At 41.7% G+C, this 19,782-nt stretch overlaps 1 protein-coding gene and 1 long non-coding RNA gene across 2 annotated transcripts in view; one reads left to right on the top strand and one right to left on the bottom strand.

The window, feature by feature from the left end:
• The window catches only part of PREP (prolyl endopeptidase), a 119,727-nt gene that overhangs the window by 8,620 nt on the left and 91,325 nt on the right, over nt 1-19,782 (bottom strand). Inside the window, exons 11-12 of the mRNA XM_019442989.2 lie at nt 5,190-5,326; nt 2,127-2,221 (exon numbers count right to left, since the gene is read on the bottom strand). Coding sequence (XP_019298534.1) covers nt 2,127-2,221; nt 5,190-5,326 — 232 coding nt within the window. The remainder of the gene's footprint in view (nt 1-2,126; nt 2,222-5,189; nt 5,327-19,782) is intronic.
• LOC128777668 (uncharacterized) overlaps nt 1-19,782 on the top strand; it is a 43,933-nt gene that overhangs the window by 7,316 nt on the left and 16,835 nt on the right. The gene's annotated exons all lie outside the window — the stretch shown is intronic.

Genomic DNA, 19,782 nt, shown 5'->3' with positions numbered 1-19,782 from the left:
GTAAGGTCTTGGAATACCTAAAAGTGAAGGCCAGAAGTCAAAGATGTACCCTCAAAAGAACAGATGTCTGAAATAACTGCCTATGAAATGAACAAGAAGCAGGCATAGCTCTAATTAGATATCTGAGATTAACCACTTCTACAGAAATTCAATTAAAGATGAAGCAGTGCTACGAAGAAATTTTTTCATATCAAAACAAATGTTATTAAAATTTTAATCAGAAATTATCAGTGAATTAGAACAGCTAGGATTACTTAGTTTCCAGAAATAATATCATTTTGGATATATGACTATATTTTCTAAAGAGCACTAAATTTTAAACTCCATACATAAACAGAACAGAATTTAGGTATATCAATGTTCAGTATACTGGGGTCTAACTGGAAAAGTACATTTCTGGTCCTATGCCTAAATCTGGAGAAGTTTATGAATCAGTTTAAACACGGCACAGATCGTCTACTGTTAGCCTCCCTCAAGCTCCAAACTCCACCCAGGGCTTTTGGACAATAAGTTGGTTCTAATTAATACAGAGATGAGAAAGAGCACTGTGCCTATCATACATAGCATGGTAGACACCTGACGACCAGAGGGGTTTTATGGGGAAGAATCTGGGTTCTCCAGGAGAGGGCCACAGGACCAGGAGTCCACATAGGGGTGTATGTGAGTTAAAACAAACGTTGTCATTAGTAAATCAGGTGTTTCAGGGATCCAGACTTAGCATACGGATTTGGGATACGAGTCAAATATATGGTATGTAGAGATTTTCTTATTTGATCAATCATCTCTTAATATCACAGTATGATTTTAATGTAATTAAACTCTTAATATCAGGTCAGGGTCAAAATTACACAATGACCATCGATAAAGTCTTTGGGGATGACACATGGGAGTAGTTGACCTAATGATGGCAGGCAGGTCAGGAGCCCATTTGTTAATGAGAAATACTCTTGCTAAGATGCTCAAATAATTTATCTGATGTCAGCCCTTGGGGTGCTTGGTGAATGTTCAGGCAGTCAGACCTGGCCTTTCCTACATCTTGACATGTAACAGGTACTTATGAAAAATCTCTTTACAGATCTATCCTCATCATTGCGGACTGGATTTGATGCAGAAAAGGCCTCAAATTTGGGAACAAGTAGATATACACAGATCTGCTGTTCCTACTGTGGGAAAAGACCCCTTTAACCTGGGGCTGCTGACCAAGCACTGGTGGCCACCTTTGTCCTAGCAGGCTTTCTCATAAATGATGGTCAAGGGTCAAGAGAGGGGAGAAACCTGGGGCTGTGAGGGTGAACGTGTGTTCCTGCATCCTCCTCCAGCTATTGGTTAGTCTATGAATTCTAGATACACAAAAGGCTGGGAGAAAGGATGTACCCCATATATAAAGAAAAGGAAGAGTTAGGGCTTTAAAAAATTATTACAGTCTGGAGAATGAAGTTTCATATAGAAGCAGTATTCTCAGCCAACTGGAATACACGTTTCAGGAGCCCAGAGACCGGAGCCTAAATCATTAAAACCAGAAAGACAAAGGATGGAGCTCCTGGGTCTAAAACCTACCCATCATGGAGTCATAGCAGTAAGGCCAGGAGGATGCTACTTCTCAGCAATCATGGGAAAATCAGAGAAAACAAGGAAAGAAATGCCCAGGAAGCTCTATTTTAGATTGCTCTTTTTCTTTTAAGAGAAAATGACCTATTTGAGAGAGCCAAATAATGCCACACGACCAACCTGGTATTTACTAAGAAGAGACAGAATAAATACCAAAAAGTGCCCTGCAGATTCACTTTTGACAGTGATAGATAAAAATGTACCTAGTGCATTGCTAAAAAACAAAACAAAAATGAAAACAAAACAAAACAAAAACCCACCAATTCTGATTATGGTCTAAAAGGAATGTTTCTGAAAAATACATACTTCATTAGATTAAAATAAACAGATTACAAAGGGAAACAAAATGTGAAAACACGGACTTGTTTTTAGAGGGGCAGTGGTGCCTGCAACATGTTTGAAAATACCTTATTTTTCACTTGTCTAGCCAAACACTTTTCTGCTCCTGACCCCGTCAGCTCATTCAGATGTAGCTTTCGCTATGCCATGTCTGTGTTTCTGTAGAGAAAATACTTCACCTTTATGCCACGTCTCTCCGTATTCGCCGCCTCCTCTGATGTTGGCCACTGCAAGGACACCGCCCATGTGTCTCACAAAGATGAGCCTGGACACACTGAGAAACAGAGCAAACAGTTAACCTTCTGTTAACTGCCTGGTAAGGACCATGTTGTCTCCCTCCATCAAAAAGAAAATGTATCCCTGAAGACATTCCACATGTAAAATACTGAAATAGATTCATATTTTTATATTATTTGATTAAAGTGAAAAATATAAAAGTTCTGATTAATGTTTAACTGCAAAGTTCATACATTTTCATGAGCATTCGGTTTATCTCATTTTTCTATACTGGTAAATATTTTACTATATGAAGTGAGAATACATAATTCATTTTTTAAACTTTATTTTTAGAGAGAGAGTGTGTGTGTGCAAGTGGGGCAGAGGGGCAAAGGAAGAGGGAGAAAGAGAGAGGGAGAGAATCTTAAATAGGCTCCACAGTCAGCATGAAGCCCCATGTGGGACCTGATCCCGCAACCCTGGGATCATGACCAGAGCCAAAATCAAGAGTTGGACGCTCAACCGACTGAGCCACCCAGGCACCCTGGTAGTACATGATTCACAATGCAAACAGAGAAAGAACCAGAAGCCCTCATTTCATACTGAGTCCATCTTTTAAAGAACCGTATCGGCAAACTGAGTATCACCAGCCACATGACACAGCCCTGGTGCGAATAGCTCTGGGCTGGCAGGAATCCCTAGTGGTGGTCCCTGCTCCACTGTTTCTGGTATCTTTCTCCTAACTATGCAAGTTGGAAGAAAGAAACCTCTTTAAAATATGGGTTTTAAATTTTTTTTTTTTTAACGTTTATTTATTTTTGAGACAGAGAGAGACAGAGCATGAACGGGGGAGGGTCACAGAGAGAGGGAGACACAGAATCTGAAACAGGCTCCAGGCTCTGAGCTGTCGGCACAGAGCCCGACGCGGGGCTAGAACTCACGGACCGCGAGATCGTGACCTGAGCCGAAGTCGGACGCTTAACCGACCAAGCCACCCAGGCGCCCCTAAAATATGGGTTTTAAAGAGTGTTTCCAGTTTTACAGACATTATGATGCTAAATTAGGTAACACAAGGTGTGAGAGAGGTAGAGGAGACCAAGGACACAGGCCAGAAAGCAAGCATGGAGGTCTCAGGGCTGGAGAAGGTTTTCTAGAAATAAGCACTAAATAAGCACTATAAATAAGCACTAAATAAGACACTATAGCATAAAGTTGCTAGGAGAAAGAGTTAAGTAAGTCCTTTGGGAAATCTGGATTTTGTTTTCTCTTCCTCTTTCCAGTCTGACCCTCACAGTGCTGAATGACATCTATTTGCTGTTAGCTAAAATTAATTGTGTTTTGAGAAATGTTCATGAAAATTTTATCGTTCTCCCTTTTTAGTAACTGGGGAAATGCAGGTCTCTGTAACCTGGGACTCTAGATGGCCTGAGTGGTAATTTCCCGAGTCTTGAGGATGCAGAGAAAGGGAGTCTGGGGAGGCGGTCATACCACACGACTGGATTGGCCAAATGGATTTCCAATCATTTGGTCTTCTCATCAACATTTTTCATGCACCCTTGATGGTCTCTACGGAAGCTCCCAGCCTATCTTCTGGGTCCTGGGATAAAAATGGTACAGGGACCCTCCCTTATTCATCTCTCAAATCCCAAAAGAGCAGGATTAATAACTATTTGTACAAATGAACGAAGACAAGCAGTTTTAGCTACAACAGATCAGCTGAGAAATCCACGTTGTCTCTAACTAAGTCCCACTGTAGCGACTAAGGGAAGCGAGGCTCAGGGTGCAAGTCTCTGACTTGTTTGCTGAAGCTTGGATTTCATCACTTTGAGTGATAAAGAGGGGCACACAATGACATGGCAGCCCACCTGTAGCTCAGGCCCTGCCTAGAACAATGGTTGGTGCGGAGGCGGCTTGCAGGACGTAGAAATAGCACTGTCGCTGGACAGTGAATGAAGAGCAACCATTACTCCACTCATCTGACTGGCTTCCCTTCATTTTATTCGTGTAATGATGCCTCACAAATCCTTTGAAAATACTGGTCTACATGATGATTTTACAACTTCATCAGCTTCTCACTAACAAAAGGACAAAATCAAACTCTTTAAGCAGATATCCAAGGCAGTTCATAATATCAAGTATTTCAGGGCAGGGACCGTGTTTCATACTTGATCAAGTCCTAAGTACTTAGCTGTCAAAGGCTCAAAACAAAGTAACAGTTTCCTTGTCTTCAAATTTTGGGCAGCTATTTGAATCTACTCTGAATTTATGTCCTGGTAGTCACCTGTCCATACATTTCTTCCTGAATATGACCAGATTTCCTATGAGGCTCTATTTAGAAGTTGGCTTAAAGCTGGTCTTGTCGGTAGGAGACTCCTCGTTTTTACCAAAAATGTTCACCACAAACTCCGTTTTATACTGTGAATCGGATACTGAAATCAAGTTTGCAAATAACTGACAGAAGATGTTTAAATAATAGCAAATGTAACAATGCAGATTTTCCCCCCTCGAACAATACTTGTTGGTAAATCATCACATAAACCGAACAGTTTAAAATGAAGTAACAGAATATACAGAAAATATACTGTGGTAGAATGTTAAAATGGTCTATTTTAAGACTCTGTGCTGCTGAAAAATATAATCATTAGCTGAAAAAACATTCCCTCTGAAAAGAATACTGAGGACAGTGGCGTGACAGCAAATGATAAACACTGAAGGTACAAGCTTCCTTTCTGTAAGACCTCAGTTGATGCTAACCTTCTGTAGCCTGGCAGCTATATATAGCCTCAGCATCTAGTTCTCAAACAACCCGTTCACTGAAGACATAAAATTAGCTTGTGAACAATCCTGAAATTCCTGACCCAAAGTATACATACTTAACACACAACCCTGCTCCTCCACAAAAACAAGCAAGAAATATACAGTTAAATATACTTTAAAAATGAGTTAATAGACTAGTCTCTGGTCTCTTCCCACTCTATGGTGAGGATTAAATATACGCTGAAGTTCCAAGAGTATCCTGTGCTTACCTGTAGTTGGGTGTGATAGATATGTTGAAGCCGCCGTAGCCATATAAGAAAGCAGGATGAGAGCCATCCAATTTTATGCCCTTTTTATGTACAATGAACATTGGAATCTTTGTACCATCCTTACTGGGGTAGAAAATCTAGAACAAAAGAAAGTAGAGTAGATTTAGTAGAAGTTAGTCAACAAACACTTGCATGCTTTTAAATGGAAAAACGTGCAGGTAGTGAATTCTCTCTTGAAGATAGAGAGAAGCACAATGGAGATCTAGTACCATTCACTGGCTATTTAGTGGTGAAGCATCTTTCAGTTTTTATGGAGATAGTGTGGAGTCAAGTGTCTGAAAGTAGGGACACCTGAACTTGAATTCTTATTCCACAACTATCTAATCAGGTGACCTTGGGTGAGCCATTTATTATCCCCTGGCCTCAGCTCTTCAGCCCCTAATGGGGCCACTGTGCCTACTGCATGGTCCACGGAAGAGAACAGGCATTCAGTTCTCTACTCCTTGTCACTCTCCCAGCACCGGAAAAGTCAGATCTGGCCATCCTACCAAACAATTCAATTTGGGGAAACTTTTCTAGGAAACACATTTCATATTCAACCTCCTCTCTACATGTTAAGACAACTCTTCATTTCTTCTGTGTTAAGATATTAAGTAACTGTTAGCAACTACAAAGCATATATTAGGTTACAGTGTAGAACAACAACGATAAAGAAATCCTATTATTCCTGGTTAAAGACATTTTCTCCAGCATTCTTAATTAAGGCTCATCAAACTTGCCAGAGTCTGGGCAACCTTGGGCAAGTTCAGTCAACATTTCTATATTCATTACTCCTTGGATAAAAGGAGTAAGAGAAAAAGCATAAGGAAGAGAACATTGAATGCTAGTCAAGTGATAAGCCATAGAATAACTGATAAGCCCCCAAAAGCGGAAAATGGCTTCTTCCAGACAGAAAACCTGTAAACAGCTTTCTGTTTGGGCAAACATGGTGTGTTTACCCCAAATGACACCTGGAAAGTGTTCTAGTTCAGAAACGTCTTGCTGACCTTCCATGGTACACTCAAGGACATAAGCCTTTGCACTCTGTGGCTTGGAGCCATATTTTATCCAAAGCTTTTTAAGGTAGTTCTATTGTAGGAAGTTGCCACAAAGTCCTTGGAAATCAACCAGGGGTTGGGAGGTAGGGGTGCAGATTTAGAGAAAAGCACTACGGGGCCACCATAAAAGCCTGCAAACTTGGTAGTATTTGGAACCCTGCCAAGAAATAATAGCAAAAAAAGAAGCATTTGTTTTTGACTTCGGAGACAAATACTGAGACGTAAATTTGAGAGTTTAGGAATCATGGACAATACTCTGCAGGGTTCAGAATTATCAAAAGGGGCACACTTTAAAGTTGTTAGAGGCCAGTTAGCAGCCTCTAATAGAGTGTAACTGTGTGGGTGCTACAAGTAAATGCACAGTAAGAGGAGCAAGTTCCAAGTCATTGGCTGGGGCTAATGAACTCAAATATAGGGCCTTCAGCTCAGACTTGAGAATTTGGAGCAGGGGAACAAAGTGTCTCACACGATTCTTTTTTTTTTTTTTTTTCTTTAAATAAAGTTTATTTCTTTTGAGAGAGAGAAAAAGAGAGAGCAGGGGAGGGAGGGAGGGAGGGAGGGAGAGGGGGGGGGAGGATGAATCCCAAGCAGGATCCCTGCTGTCAGCACAGAGGCTGATGTAGGGCTTGATCCCACGAACTGTGAGATCATGACCTCAGCTGAAATCAAGAGTTGGACACTTAACTGACTGAGGCACCCGTGTCTCACGTGATTCTACCTTAAATGAGTCATCTGTTCAAAAATAGCATTCCCTCCAATTTACACCTATCCTCAAACCCCTGATCTCTCTCCAATCCAGCTCACCCGTCATCAGGCAATACCCTCGTCTGAACCCCACTCTTCACCCAGTCAGCAGGGCTGATGGCCCTCTAGTCCCCACTAAGCTGACTCTCCTTCTGTTCCTAGAGTGCCCATCTTGTTGCTCTGTGACAGTTTGGCTGCTCTGGTACCACCCTTCTTGTGGCCACCTGTACATCTCCAACACCTGCAAGTCTCCCCTGTCTGGCTCCAGGACAAAGGAATCCTTTTAGAAGATACCATCAGAAGCATAAAGTCCGCTTCGGGCCGTAGTTGCAAAAATATATCCAAGCTTAAGTCTGTGTCATTCGGATGTTAAAATAACAACATTTTGAACGCTGTCCAAAAGTGAAAGGGCACTGTGAGATGATTACAGTAAAATCACCTTCAAGAAAACTCCTTATAAGAAGGCTATTTCCGACTTGAAATAAATATACACACCATATAGATATGCGTGTATACAGATTTTATCACATCTCTACACACACACACAGCAGTGTTCTATGCCATTTCTGTTTATGGAACGGAAATTGATAATAAACCTTAACCTGACTCTTCAATAAAAGGGCAAATGGAATCTTGAGTCTCTTCATAACCATGGAATGAATCCATGTGAACATTTTAGAAACAGTCATTAAAAATAGCCCTGCCATTTCCATCACATGCTTTGTACTTCTTTGACTTAACTGAAACTGATTTCCTCTTAAAGCCGCTTCCTTCAAAAACTTTTAAGATGCTTTGGGGTTGTCTTTCCCACTGCTCTGGATTTGCTTGGATAGGATGAGAAGCTGGCAGACTCCTTATTTCCATTTACTTCTCAAACCCAGTCTTACTGGGTGGGCCTCAGCATCTATGACAAACATGTTAAATATGCAGTTTCCCAAATTGCGTTCCCAGAAATTCTGACTCCATAGGTCTGGGGTGGAGCGCTCAAACCTGCAGATTTAGCAGGTCTCCTACCTATTCTGGCACAGGTGGATCAGGGCTCAAAAGCTAGTCACACAATTTACTTTTATCACCCCCTCTCTCCTTGTCAACTGTGTCAACTAAAACCAGGTGTGTCCCCACCATCCTTGACAATTCAATATGGAAGGCTATATTTTTCTTCCCCCTCGTTTTCGTACTATTTTCTTTAGCGACTTTCACAGTGCAATTGAGGACCCATCCAGCATCCTGTCCTTGCAGATACCTTAGCTTCCATGCCACGCTGGCCACTTGTTCAGATGTTTGCTGTGTGTCCGTTACGTGCCAGGCACTGGACAAGACCTAGCTAACTTCTTCCCTCATGGGACTCGAGGTGCATGGAGACAAACCAACGGGCAGTGCAAACACCCATCACCTGGCTCTGTCTTTGCCCTCAGAACCTGAGACTCTCTGCAAGGAACTCTGATGTTCCCCCTGTGTGACTCCAACTTGTTTTTCCACCACCTCCTTCCCTCCTTTACTCCTGGGGTATCTGTTTTCTTTTTTTTTTTCCAACTCTTATTACAACATTCAGTCCCTTATATTCTCTTGCTTTGTCAGCTTCACTTGGGCTTTCTCGCCCAACTTGAGACCCTTAGCAGCCCTCGTGGTGTCACTATGCCTGAAATCCTCTAATGCTAACCTAACCCCCCTGGATCCTTTCTCCTTCTCCGAGCTGCTGGCACTCAGAAAATGTCCACTCACTTTGCTGCAAATCAGTAATACCTGAAGTCATGGGCTCTGAACTTATGCTTTAGGTCTTTTTTTTCCCTTTCCCTAAACGAGTTCCTTGCTTCTCTTTCCTTCTTTTCCTCCCTATGTCTTTTCCTAAATGTCCTCCTTATACCCTTTTTTTGTGCCTAAATCAACTCCAGAGTAGCTGTTCCCAACACTTTCCATTTTCTTCCATTCCCAGCACCACCCATTTGCATCCCCTACTCTTTGTCTTGCCTGTCGTCATAGAGGCCATCTGCTTGGAGTTCTTAAAAAACCTTCTGCCAACTTCACTCACCCTCTGAAACTCCAGAGAGAGATTCCAGTCCTTGACAACCCCCCACCACACTTCTGACTACCACAATGTTTTCTTTTCGTATTTTCTCCCTTTCCTTGGCATGCAAACACACTCCGACTTCTCCTATCCTATGTAACACAAAACGAAAATCTTTTGCATTGCCCTATGTGCCTCTAGAGCTAAATTTCCATTTCCCTCTTCCTTCCTGATCAATCATCTCCACAGTAACCCACACCCCAGCTCACGCCTTCCAACCTCATTCACTCTTGTCTCCACCACCACCCTTAAAGGGCATCAGCGAATGTTTCTATCTTTCTCCTTGCCCCTCTACCTTCACCTCTGCCCCGGTGGTGCATAACCTTCACAAGTTTTTCATAGGCTTATAGAGACACATCTATTCGTACATATTCGCACATATTCGGGTTATTGTTATATGGCGATACACAGAATCAGGCTAACATTGGCCTACAGTGTACTCCTCCTCTCCTCACTTAGCAAGATATCATGGAATGCTTTCCACGTTAAAGCACCCAGACTTGCCTCATTAAAAGAAACCACAAAAAATGAAAAACAAAAATGGCAGCCTAGCATTTCATATGAATGTACACCAATACATTTAATCACTTCCTCACTGATGGATATTCAGACTATTCTTTTTCTCTCATCAACAATGGAATAAATCCCTTTTAGATAAATCTCATATACTCCTGCTATGATTTCTGTAGGATATATTCTTAGAAATGAGATTGCCAGATCAAAGTATACGTCCATTTAAAAATTCAATATATTCTGAAAAATAATTCTCTAAAAACAGTGTATCAATTTAAGTCCTTAGTGACAGCAATTACCTCAGTGTACATTTCTTATCAGCAGTGGATGTTAAAATGGATTTTAATTTTTGCTGGTCTAATAGGCAAATATTACCATTTCATAATTGCTTTAAGATTAGTTTTAAATTAGCAAACATTTTCATTTTAGTCATTTTATGTCTCTTCCTCAGAAAACAAAGTGTATCTGTTCTTTTATTGTGTTACTTTTCTGATTAGTTTATAGAAACTAGTTTTTTTTTAATGTCTATTTTTGAGAGGTGGTGGGGGGGCAGACTGTAAGTGGGGGAGGGGCAGAGAGAGAGGGAGACACAGAATTGGAAGCAGGCTCCAGGCTCTGAGCTGTCAGCACAGAGCTTGACACAGGGCTGGTACTCACAAACCAAGATATCAGGACCTGAGCCGAAGTCGGACGCTGCTCAACCGATTGAGCCACCAAGGCACCCTGAAACTATTCTTACATTAAAGATACTACCTTTTTTCCCCCTGCCATGTTTTGCTTGCATTTCTTCCCAGCCTATAACCTTTTAATTCTCTTTGTGGTATCTTGAATATATATACCACATATGTAGACAGAAGTTTCTCACCCCAAGTTATATAAATATTTGTCTATATTTTCATTTTGAGTTTTTACATTTATATTTATAATCCAAATGGAGTTTATTTTTACATATGGTCTTTCCCCCAAATGGCCAACTATTATGTACCATTTATGGAAGAATTATTCTTTCCCCCACTGTTCAGAAATGCTATTTTTTAACTGGTTTCTTCCCAGGCCTCATCTGTTTTGATCTCTATCTGGCAACTGCTTTGGGTTCTTGGGCAGCGTATCTCTTGGGTCCTTCTGTATTTCCCTAATTCTTTTCCAGCCTTCCTAACCAATCCAGACTAGTTCTTCTTCTTCCCACCACATGCTACTGTTTTCCATACTCAGTCTCTTCTTTTCTCTCTGCAAACCTACCTCTGCCATCTCAGAGAGCTTTAATAAATTACTCTCTGCTACGGACCTTCAAGATCACACTTGCAGGCCACACAAGGGGCTGTGATCTCACATGGCAGGTGGCCCCTCTATACCTGCAAGACACCATGCCCTGGGTATACGTGGGATGTACTTCCTTGGGGTTCTTTTATTTTGGTTATTAACAGTGCTCTCTCATTTCTCTCTCTTTTCAGCCACTCGACTGCCAACTCAGAATCTGGTCTTGTGCCAAGGACCTCTCAGTCCTTTCAGTTCCCACAGCCAGGCCTCCCCTCCGCCATTTGTACTGGTGGACCTGCTCAGGGTTCCATACAGCACTAGCCTCAAAACCAACTGTCTCCCTGACGCCTCTCATTTGCTAAAGTGGCACTGTGGTAGGAATAGAACCTGAAACTACTATCAGTAACACACAAAAATTAGAATGTAATATATATATATATGTACAAAAGCCATTAGTGCCTTATGAGTAGACAACTGCCAAAGTTTAAATCCATGTGTAATTCTTCCATTATTTAATAGCCTATTGCCATGACAATACTTAGGTTCAAGTTAAAAAGCAAAACGACTTACTTTTTATCCCCTCATACTTGTAACCAAATGAGAGGGCGCTGGCCATACACATCCATTGTTTTTGAGGGTCCACTGTGGGCACAGCCCTTTAATGGGATGCCAGGGCTCTTATGGGATCCTTAATGGACAGGAAAACAAAGTGCTCACACAAGATCTAACAGGCGGCTACTTGAGTAACAGAGAAAGTCTCTCTATCATCCAGCGGTAATGGCTCGTCATGTGAAGCTGATGGGCCCTGCCTTCCCTTCTTCCTGTCAGCAGCAGAGCAAATAGGTTGTGCAATAGAGCCAGTTCCACAAGAAGCCCGCGACACCAATGTAACAGGGTCTGTCCTTGGGCACACGCTTCCCCTTGACAGACTGCAACTACCACTGAAGAAGCTCCTGGGAGATCTCATAAGAGGGTCTACTTAAGCATGTGGCCACATGAAAGCTTCATCAGGGACAGCACAAGTCAAAATAAACATCACGGCAGCCATTCAAAGTCAGTTCTAAACATTAGTGAGCCAGCCAAAGGTTGCTCAAACACTAGATTAAGAAAGCTTCCTTCCTTAATTTTATTTCTCTCCCCTTTAAAACTTAAATGCCTCACTTTGGAGACTCTCACAGCAGTGTAATAATGTTACTCCACATCTTGAACCAAGAACATTCAGCACAACAAGGCAATGAAGGTCTACATTCTCTGTGAAGCCCGCGCTGTTTGTCGATAGAGGACAGTGACGGGTCTTTTCTGAGCAGTCCCAAGACCGTGCCACTTGGTTAAAAAAAAGCTGGTATCAGTTCTTTCTCAGCCCGGGGAATTAATAAGATAATCCCAAATTCTGGAGATTTGCAATGTTTTAGATACAAGGAGAGACTGTCACTCTGGGACCTCATAAGCTGGTCACCCTCTCTTATTATATGAATGGCAAACCTGAGGTCCATGAAGATAAGATACCTGCCAAGGTAACGCTGCCAGTTTATGGAAAATTACCACCATGCTCTAAGTCCCTGGTCCAGGTTTTTTTCCTACTCTTATCACAAAGTAATTCACTGTGTTATTACTTCCTTGTAAATATCTTTATTGGGTGTAAACTATCTAATATTTTGCAAATGTTAGAAGCTTTGGCACTGATTTAATAGATTTTTTTTCCTCTCAAGACAATGATCACCAGTCTCTAGGGAATCCAGGGGACAAATATTCTGCCAGAGATACTGTGATTTATTGGCTTTTCTGTTTTTGTTACCCTCTTGAAAGGAGACTCATTCAAGCATGTCAAAAGCCACATTTCAGATACAGAGGTTATAATATTTACTATTTTTTAAAGCAAAAAAGGTCTTCTTGGAAAGATGATCCTTCTCCAAACAGTCATCAGTGTTACCATCTTGAAGGCAGATTACTAAAATAATAAAAATTTCAGTGTATCTGCAATGTCATTCTACTAAAATAATTCAGTTTCAATGATATTTTTAAAAGTATAACAGATACAATTAACTTCACAAATGAAACAAAAAAAAAAATGCTTATGACAATCCTAAAGAAAGCAACCCCAACCTTCTAAGCAATCAATTAAATTTAAAGCAGATTCCAATTCTGTATATTTAAGCCCATATTCTAATGAATGATTATTTAACAGATAAGATCTCACAGATCCTCAAGTTGAATTCTTTAAATTAAAAAAACTATTGAAGAAAAGAGACAAAGGGTTTCTACTTACATAAAGTATATAGTTAAAAAAAAAAAAAAAAAAAAAACACACACCAGAAATGACTATCCTTTATTGTCAAGTATGACTTTCCAGAGGCGCCACCAATTATAAAGTAGTATCACTCTGGAAGCATGCTTAGGCATGAGATGATGGTCACTGAATACATGCCCAGTTGTCTTAATGTGTAGTTAAGAGATGGGTTTTGAAAAGATGAAATAAAAAAATTTTCCTTTAAAAAAAAGTGGAGCAAGGACACATAAACAAATCAAGGAAACATTACTGTTCTTCAAGAGAACATCAGTTATGAAAAGACTAGCCATCTCCACTGAAACGATCACTTTTCTTGAGATGAATACCTTTGGTAATAAAATCAATTTTGCTGAGACATTCAAACATGGGCAACCACTGAAGCTTCTGAAAACAATCTTCAACCCACATTTGTTCTAGTTCAGACCTGGTGCTATCTGAGACAAGTGCCAGGGCTCTCAGGATCATCAGTAAAGGGACGTGCTCAGAGATGACAGAGGAAAAGTAAACTGCAGAGGGCGGGCCCTTCAGAGAGAAGAATGTACCGTGATAGCAGCTCCTTCCTAATTTTAGGGCCTGACAGGTTAAAAGGAGAATGTTCATAAAAGGGTGCTGAGCTTCCCTTTTTATCAGAGTTGACAGAGGCCACTTGTGTGGCCTGTGCTAAGTGTGGCAAATACATGTGACAAGGAGCAGAGCTGCTCAGAAATATCATGGTCAAGGCAAACAGGGATCAAGACATTCCATTTCCCAAAGAATTGAGCAGAAGGCCATCTTTGTGCCTCCATTACCTTGTAAGATGAGTATAGGAAGGGCTTCCCAGGGTTTTGAAGGGGCACTGCACATTTCTGTACTGTGCTTAGGTTAAAAATACCCGCCTGGCATTAGAAGGTTGTAATCCTATCTATTTTCCAGGCATTTAATGTTGGAGAAGCAGGGAAGAGTCACCTTTGGGCAGAAAATATAAAAGGAAATTTCTATTCCAGGTCCTTTTTGTTTGCTTTTCGAAGGATGGGTAGACATTTTTCTAACACTGGAGATTTAAAAACTCCCATGGGGGACCTCAACAGTAGCAACATCAGTCTATTTAAAAACCTATTTTAACTTTTGGTACATTTCTTGAGCACCAACAATGTGCTAAGTGCTATACTGATAATCTCTGCAAAAATGCATTCAGCTCTCAAAGGCTGGCCATCTGTTCTTTGGAATAATAAGCCCACTCCCAGTCTCAAACTATGGAGCAAGAAGTGAAATAGAAACTGGAAGATTCTGAACACAAGGAAAGAAAGACAGTGGCACAAGTAGATCATGGTACTTTGAAGTCTGTCTGGAGTTTAGAGGCATTCTGGGCTATGATGAATAAATATGGCTTGACCACAAACATACTAGCCATCTTCAGCTCCACTGATCTGACCTCTTTGTGGTCACTGCAAACACAATCAGACCTTTTCATAAATGTGAAGGACCTACTGCATGCACAGGTTCAGAGAAAGCAGCCTCTGTTTTTATAACAGGAATTGTTTCCGCGGGTGCTCTCGCAGAATGCATAAATTGCCGGTAATGAGGCTTACTACGGTGGCATTTAGGCTGCACGTCAAATGCACATGTGTTTGTTTTGCTCTTTATGAAAACAGCATGAGGACTCCATCACCAGGGGTTAGGAGCTCTGCACCGCTTGCATTCAATGAACATTTGCTGAATGAATAAATGGGTTAGAATTGCATATCAAACACTCTTTCTGATCCCCCCAAAACCTATACCAGCTCACCTCAGTTCCTAAGCCTCAAAAGGTATCCTGGATGCCTCTAGCACACTATCTTATCCCTGCCTGCCTGTCTCCTAACAGGACTCCCACTTCCAGTCTTTGGGCACTTGTTACCAGATTAATCTCCCTGAGATTAAAAAAAAAAAAAAAAAAAAAAAAGAGTGAGAACCTTCCTTTTAATCTTGGTCACTCCCCTACTCAAAACATGCAACACACCCCCATCCTCTATAAAATGACGTTCATGTTTCAGACCAGATATTAAATCTCTCCACCCTCTGCCTTCAACCTTTCTGAATCCTTCCCAACTGAAACTGTCCTCTCCACCGAAAGTGCCCAAAGTTGGCACATCTCCAGATGCCCAAAGTTGCAAGGGTTTATAGACTAAAGCACAACTGAAAAAAAAAATTTCACTGGCTCTTAGGAATTCCCTTATTTGACCCCCCTCTCATGCTCCTACCCAATGTAGGCATCCTCAAAGCTACATCTCAAGCAGGTTCAGCCTCTGCTTGGCTATTTCTAGTGGTAAGAAAGAAATTTACAAGAGCACAAATGGCAGCTTATTTCACTTCCGGAGCCTCTCTTGTTGTTACAAAGTTCCTCCTTACCTGCAACAGCAGAATAACTAAAAACACAGGGAATAAGTTAGCCAACGTGCTGGAGATAGAACCCAGGGCTCATAAATTTCCATACAGACTATCATCTAAAGTTCTATACTTTTAAAAACAAATACTAAAGTGCCTTCCAGTTAGTTTCTGCATTTTTCACAACAGAATTTTCTTTAGCCCTTACTTCAGTCAAAATAGATGTTATTTATTTTACTTGATGTAAAACATTTAAGCAAGTCTAACCCTGAACCAAGCACTACTGTAAGAGTTTATAAATATTCCCTCATTTAATGAGGTCTATACCATGAATACTCCCTTTTTTTTTGGGGGGGGGGGGTCATCACTCAGACCAAGAGAAGTAGCTAGTCCAGATCATATATCTTGTAAGTGACAGAGTCAGGATTTGCATCTGGGCCGGCTGACTCCAGACTCCATGCTCTTAGCCACTATAAATAAAGGATCAGCAAATCCCCTGGTTCCCCTCCAGGGACCCCTCCCGAATCCTGTATGGCACCGCTGTTGTGCCCTCATGTGCCCCCGTGGGTCTGTTACCTCTCTACAGCTAGCACGGTGCCTGAAAGAGAGTGAGCCCTGAGACAAGTGCTGGATGAATGCACAAAGAAAAATGCTCACACTGGACACTATGCTTCAAACAACACACCAAAAAGTATTTTAAGTGGCAGATATTGAAATAAAAATCCTTACAAATAAAGCAGTCAAGAGTTTGGTGTCAAAATGCTTATAAGCTGAAAAGTAATAAAATACAAATGAACTCCGGTTGGGGCACTCAAGAGACTGTATAAGCCTGTATGAGGTCACAAATTTCCAACGTATTACTAATGAAAAATATTTAACACCTGACATTTTCCTTATGTGTAGCTGTTAATCTGTTAATTCAGCAATGCGAGGGTGGGTGGGCTTCATGGCTCTGAAACCGTTTAGTTATGGTCATTTACTGCATGGGACTGCACCTGTGTCATAAAAACCCTGGAAGAATACATGAAATCAATTTCGAATTCTCATTAACTCAAAACTAGGGTGGACCACCTATTTATTTTATTGCCTTGGGAAAACAAAGTTAATAGGCAAAATGCTGACAAGACAAATTCCGGCTAGAATGTTCAGAAATAGAAGAGAACCACAGAGCTTTAAGGGTCTGTGGCTGGTAGCTGAGCATGCCTTCCTTAAAAGGGTGGACTAGGAAAGACAGATGTTAGTGAGGAGGAAAGAGCAGTGTTTGTGCAATCAAGCATTTCGTGGCGGGGGGCAAGGGGGGTGGTGGTGCTGGAACAGAGCTGTACACGGCCGAGAGTGGCCCTGGATTAAGGGCAGTCCTGACAAAAGCCCCAGAACCAGGAAGCAGGCACAACTGTCCAATTGCCATTCTCTTGTCTGTAGGTATCCAAGGGGCAAGTGAGATACAGCCGAACACTGTGAGGAGCAAATGCACACAAAATCATTGCACTGCAGAAAAACGAATGACTGGAATACTAAAGAGGTGAATTTGGAAGAACAATTCTCTGGCATAAAGACATTTATGTGCGTGTCTGTTGGACACTTCCAGTGCAGCTATTAGGCTGGTCTGCTTCTATCTAGCGTCTCTCAGACAATGCAAATGCAAATCACCAAAATAAACCCCTCTGGTGAGCAAGAGGCAAGAACAACCTATCATAGAGGATTTCAAGTCGCTTACAGAACAATCCTTAAGAAGCTCATGAGCACCTCAGTGCATTTCACTCCCCCACACCGGGAAACGTGGAGCCAGAAACGGGCCCCTGCTGGTGAAGGCAGGCTGCAAAGAGGTGGTCAGTGAGAACACGCGCAACGAGAGGCCTCCAGGGGCATCACAAACAGCTGCTGGAGGCAACTCACCAGGGGGCAGAAAGAGAGGAAGGGGAGCAAATGAACACCAATCACAAGGTTCAGAAATCCTGCTGCAAAATTACAGGCATAACTTCTTTGATTTACATTTTATGCTCTGCTGTGTGAAATGTTTCAGATTTGTGCAGTAGAATCGGTAGCAAAAATCGTAGCAGTGAAACCGTACATAGTATTTTTTTTTCTTTTTTGATGGCTGTGAAATGCCTCCCTCCACCTTGTTCATCCCAGCAGTGTCATGACAGAAAGACAGCATTTTTAAAATGCTTTAAATTTGTAAGAGACTCTTAAAAACTGAGAACAAACTGAGGGTTGATGGGGGGTGGGAGGGAGGGTGGGGGATGGGTATTGAGGAGGGCACCTTTTGGGATGAGCACTGGGTGTTGTGTGGAAACCAATTTGACAATAAATTTCATATATTGAAAAAAAAAACCAAAAAAACAAAATAGTAAAAACAAAAAACAAAAAAAAATAAAATGCTTTAAATTTGGAAATAGTATAATTTTAAATATGCATACACATACACACATACCTTTTTGTGTATTTTTTTAATGTTTATTTATTTTGAGAGAGAGAGAGAGAACACAAGTGGGGGAAAGGGGGCGAGAGAGAGAGAGAGAGAGAGAGAGAGAGAGAGAATCACAAGCAGGCTCTGCACTGTCAGCACGGAGCCTGATGCAGGGATCAAAGAACCAAAAGGCAAGATCATGACCTGAGCCCAAATCAGGAGTCAGATGCTGGTCTGACACTTAACCAGCTGAGCCACCAAGGCGCACCCCCCCCCCCAACCTTTTTATTATCACTTGTAATCAAGGTAGCAAAATACCAAAGTCTAAGGAAAATGCAAGTTTCAGATGAATAACTGAATCATGTTCGTAGAAGATCTGGAAAAGAACACTGCTGTTCTGATGATAGCATTAAGGATGGCACACAGGGAACTTAGGGACTATGAAACATCAGGGGTGTGTATAGAAAAGCTGGCTACAAAACCAGCACACTGAGGACAAAAACTTTCATCTAGTGAAGTTCTTACATGATCTCTACTGCCTAGTTACTAACACCTAAAGCCCAGGGCTGCAAGGCACTCCTCATTCCCAGACAGCCGGGCTCAGTGGCCCCACTCACAGCCTCTTCAGTCTGCTGCTTTCCTGGCAACCTCCCTAGTCCTTAAACGTTGTGCTCCCTTAGGTCCTCTTCCCCCTCTACATACACCGCTGGGGGTTTCAAGCTGTGCCCATGCATTCGCTGACTGCCAGCACTGCCAGGCTTCATGACTCTCCTTGACTCCTGACCCTATCTCTCTGAGCACCTGGCAGATACCACATGTGTGTCCAGAACAGTCCCTTTCAAGGGCTCCCTGCTGTAGAGGGGATAAAATCTCATCCCATTTGGGTGCATACCAGGCCCTGGCGGTTTTGACCTGTCTACACTTCCAGGCTATCTCCTGCCAATAGGCTCCAACCCTGGTGCTGGCGGTGCCTCTGCTTTTGTACAAGCTCTCCTCCCTCTGGTGCCCTTCCCCTGTCTGCCCAAAGCTCCTTTCCTGGAAGCCTTCCAGGAGCAGTCTTAGATGTTCCTCCTCCTCTGGGCTCTCCCTGGACCTGGGACCACCTTTCACAGAGTTTCTCCCACCATCAAATTGCTACAAATGTTTGATCACATCCTCATTTCCCCTAGTAAATCCTATTGTTCCTTATAGTGCCAGCACTCCCGGATACAAGGTAGCAGCTTAATAAATCTCTGTGAAATAATTATTTTCATTTACACAATCTTCTAACTTAGAAATTCCAGTTTATTTAAATTAGTATTAGTAGAACTATCACTGTCTCAGGCACCCTCTGCCTTCTATGAGGCACTGGGACTTTTGGGACCTCACTTAGGCAAACACAGGAAGGGAATACATTACAAGAAACACAAACAATGAGGACAAGAACCATACATACAAATCAATGAAACTATTGAGGACTGAAGAAGGAAAGGGAAAGTGAACGCATGAAACAAGAGGCTACTTTAGAAAACATGCTAGAAAAGCCAAAGAGAAAATTAAGCTTCCAAAGTCTGAAAACATTAATTAAAAAAATCCAAAGGAAGAAAAAAATCCAAAGTAATGATCACAAACCCTCATAAAACATAGCAAGGAATTGGTCAACTGAACTTGCATGTTAGTAGAATTGCTTTTTTATTGTTCAGCTTGTCTAAAAGTTTCCTGGACACTTGCAAGCAAGCAAAAACAAACAAACAAACAAACAAACAAACAAAAACACACACACACACAATGTGTGCCAGGAAGATATAAAAAAAAATTAAGTTTGATGCTCTAAAAGGAGGGGTAGTATGATTTCCTGCTTTGGTCATAGACCATGACCCAAATACACTTAAAAGACT

The sequence above is a fragment of the Panthera pardus genome, unplaced genomic scaffold, assembly GCF_024362965.1.
Source record: "Panthera pardus isolate Hobbes unplaced genomic scaffold, ASM2436296v1 HiC_scaffold_17, whole genome shotgun sequence".
Taxonomy (NCBI): Eukaryota; Metazoa; Chordata; class Mammalia; order Carnivora; family Felidae; genus Panthera; species Panthera pardus.
This window is presented reverse-complemented; position numbering and strand designations above follow the sequence as displayed.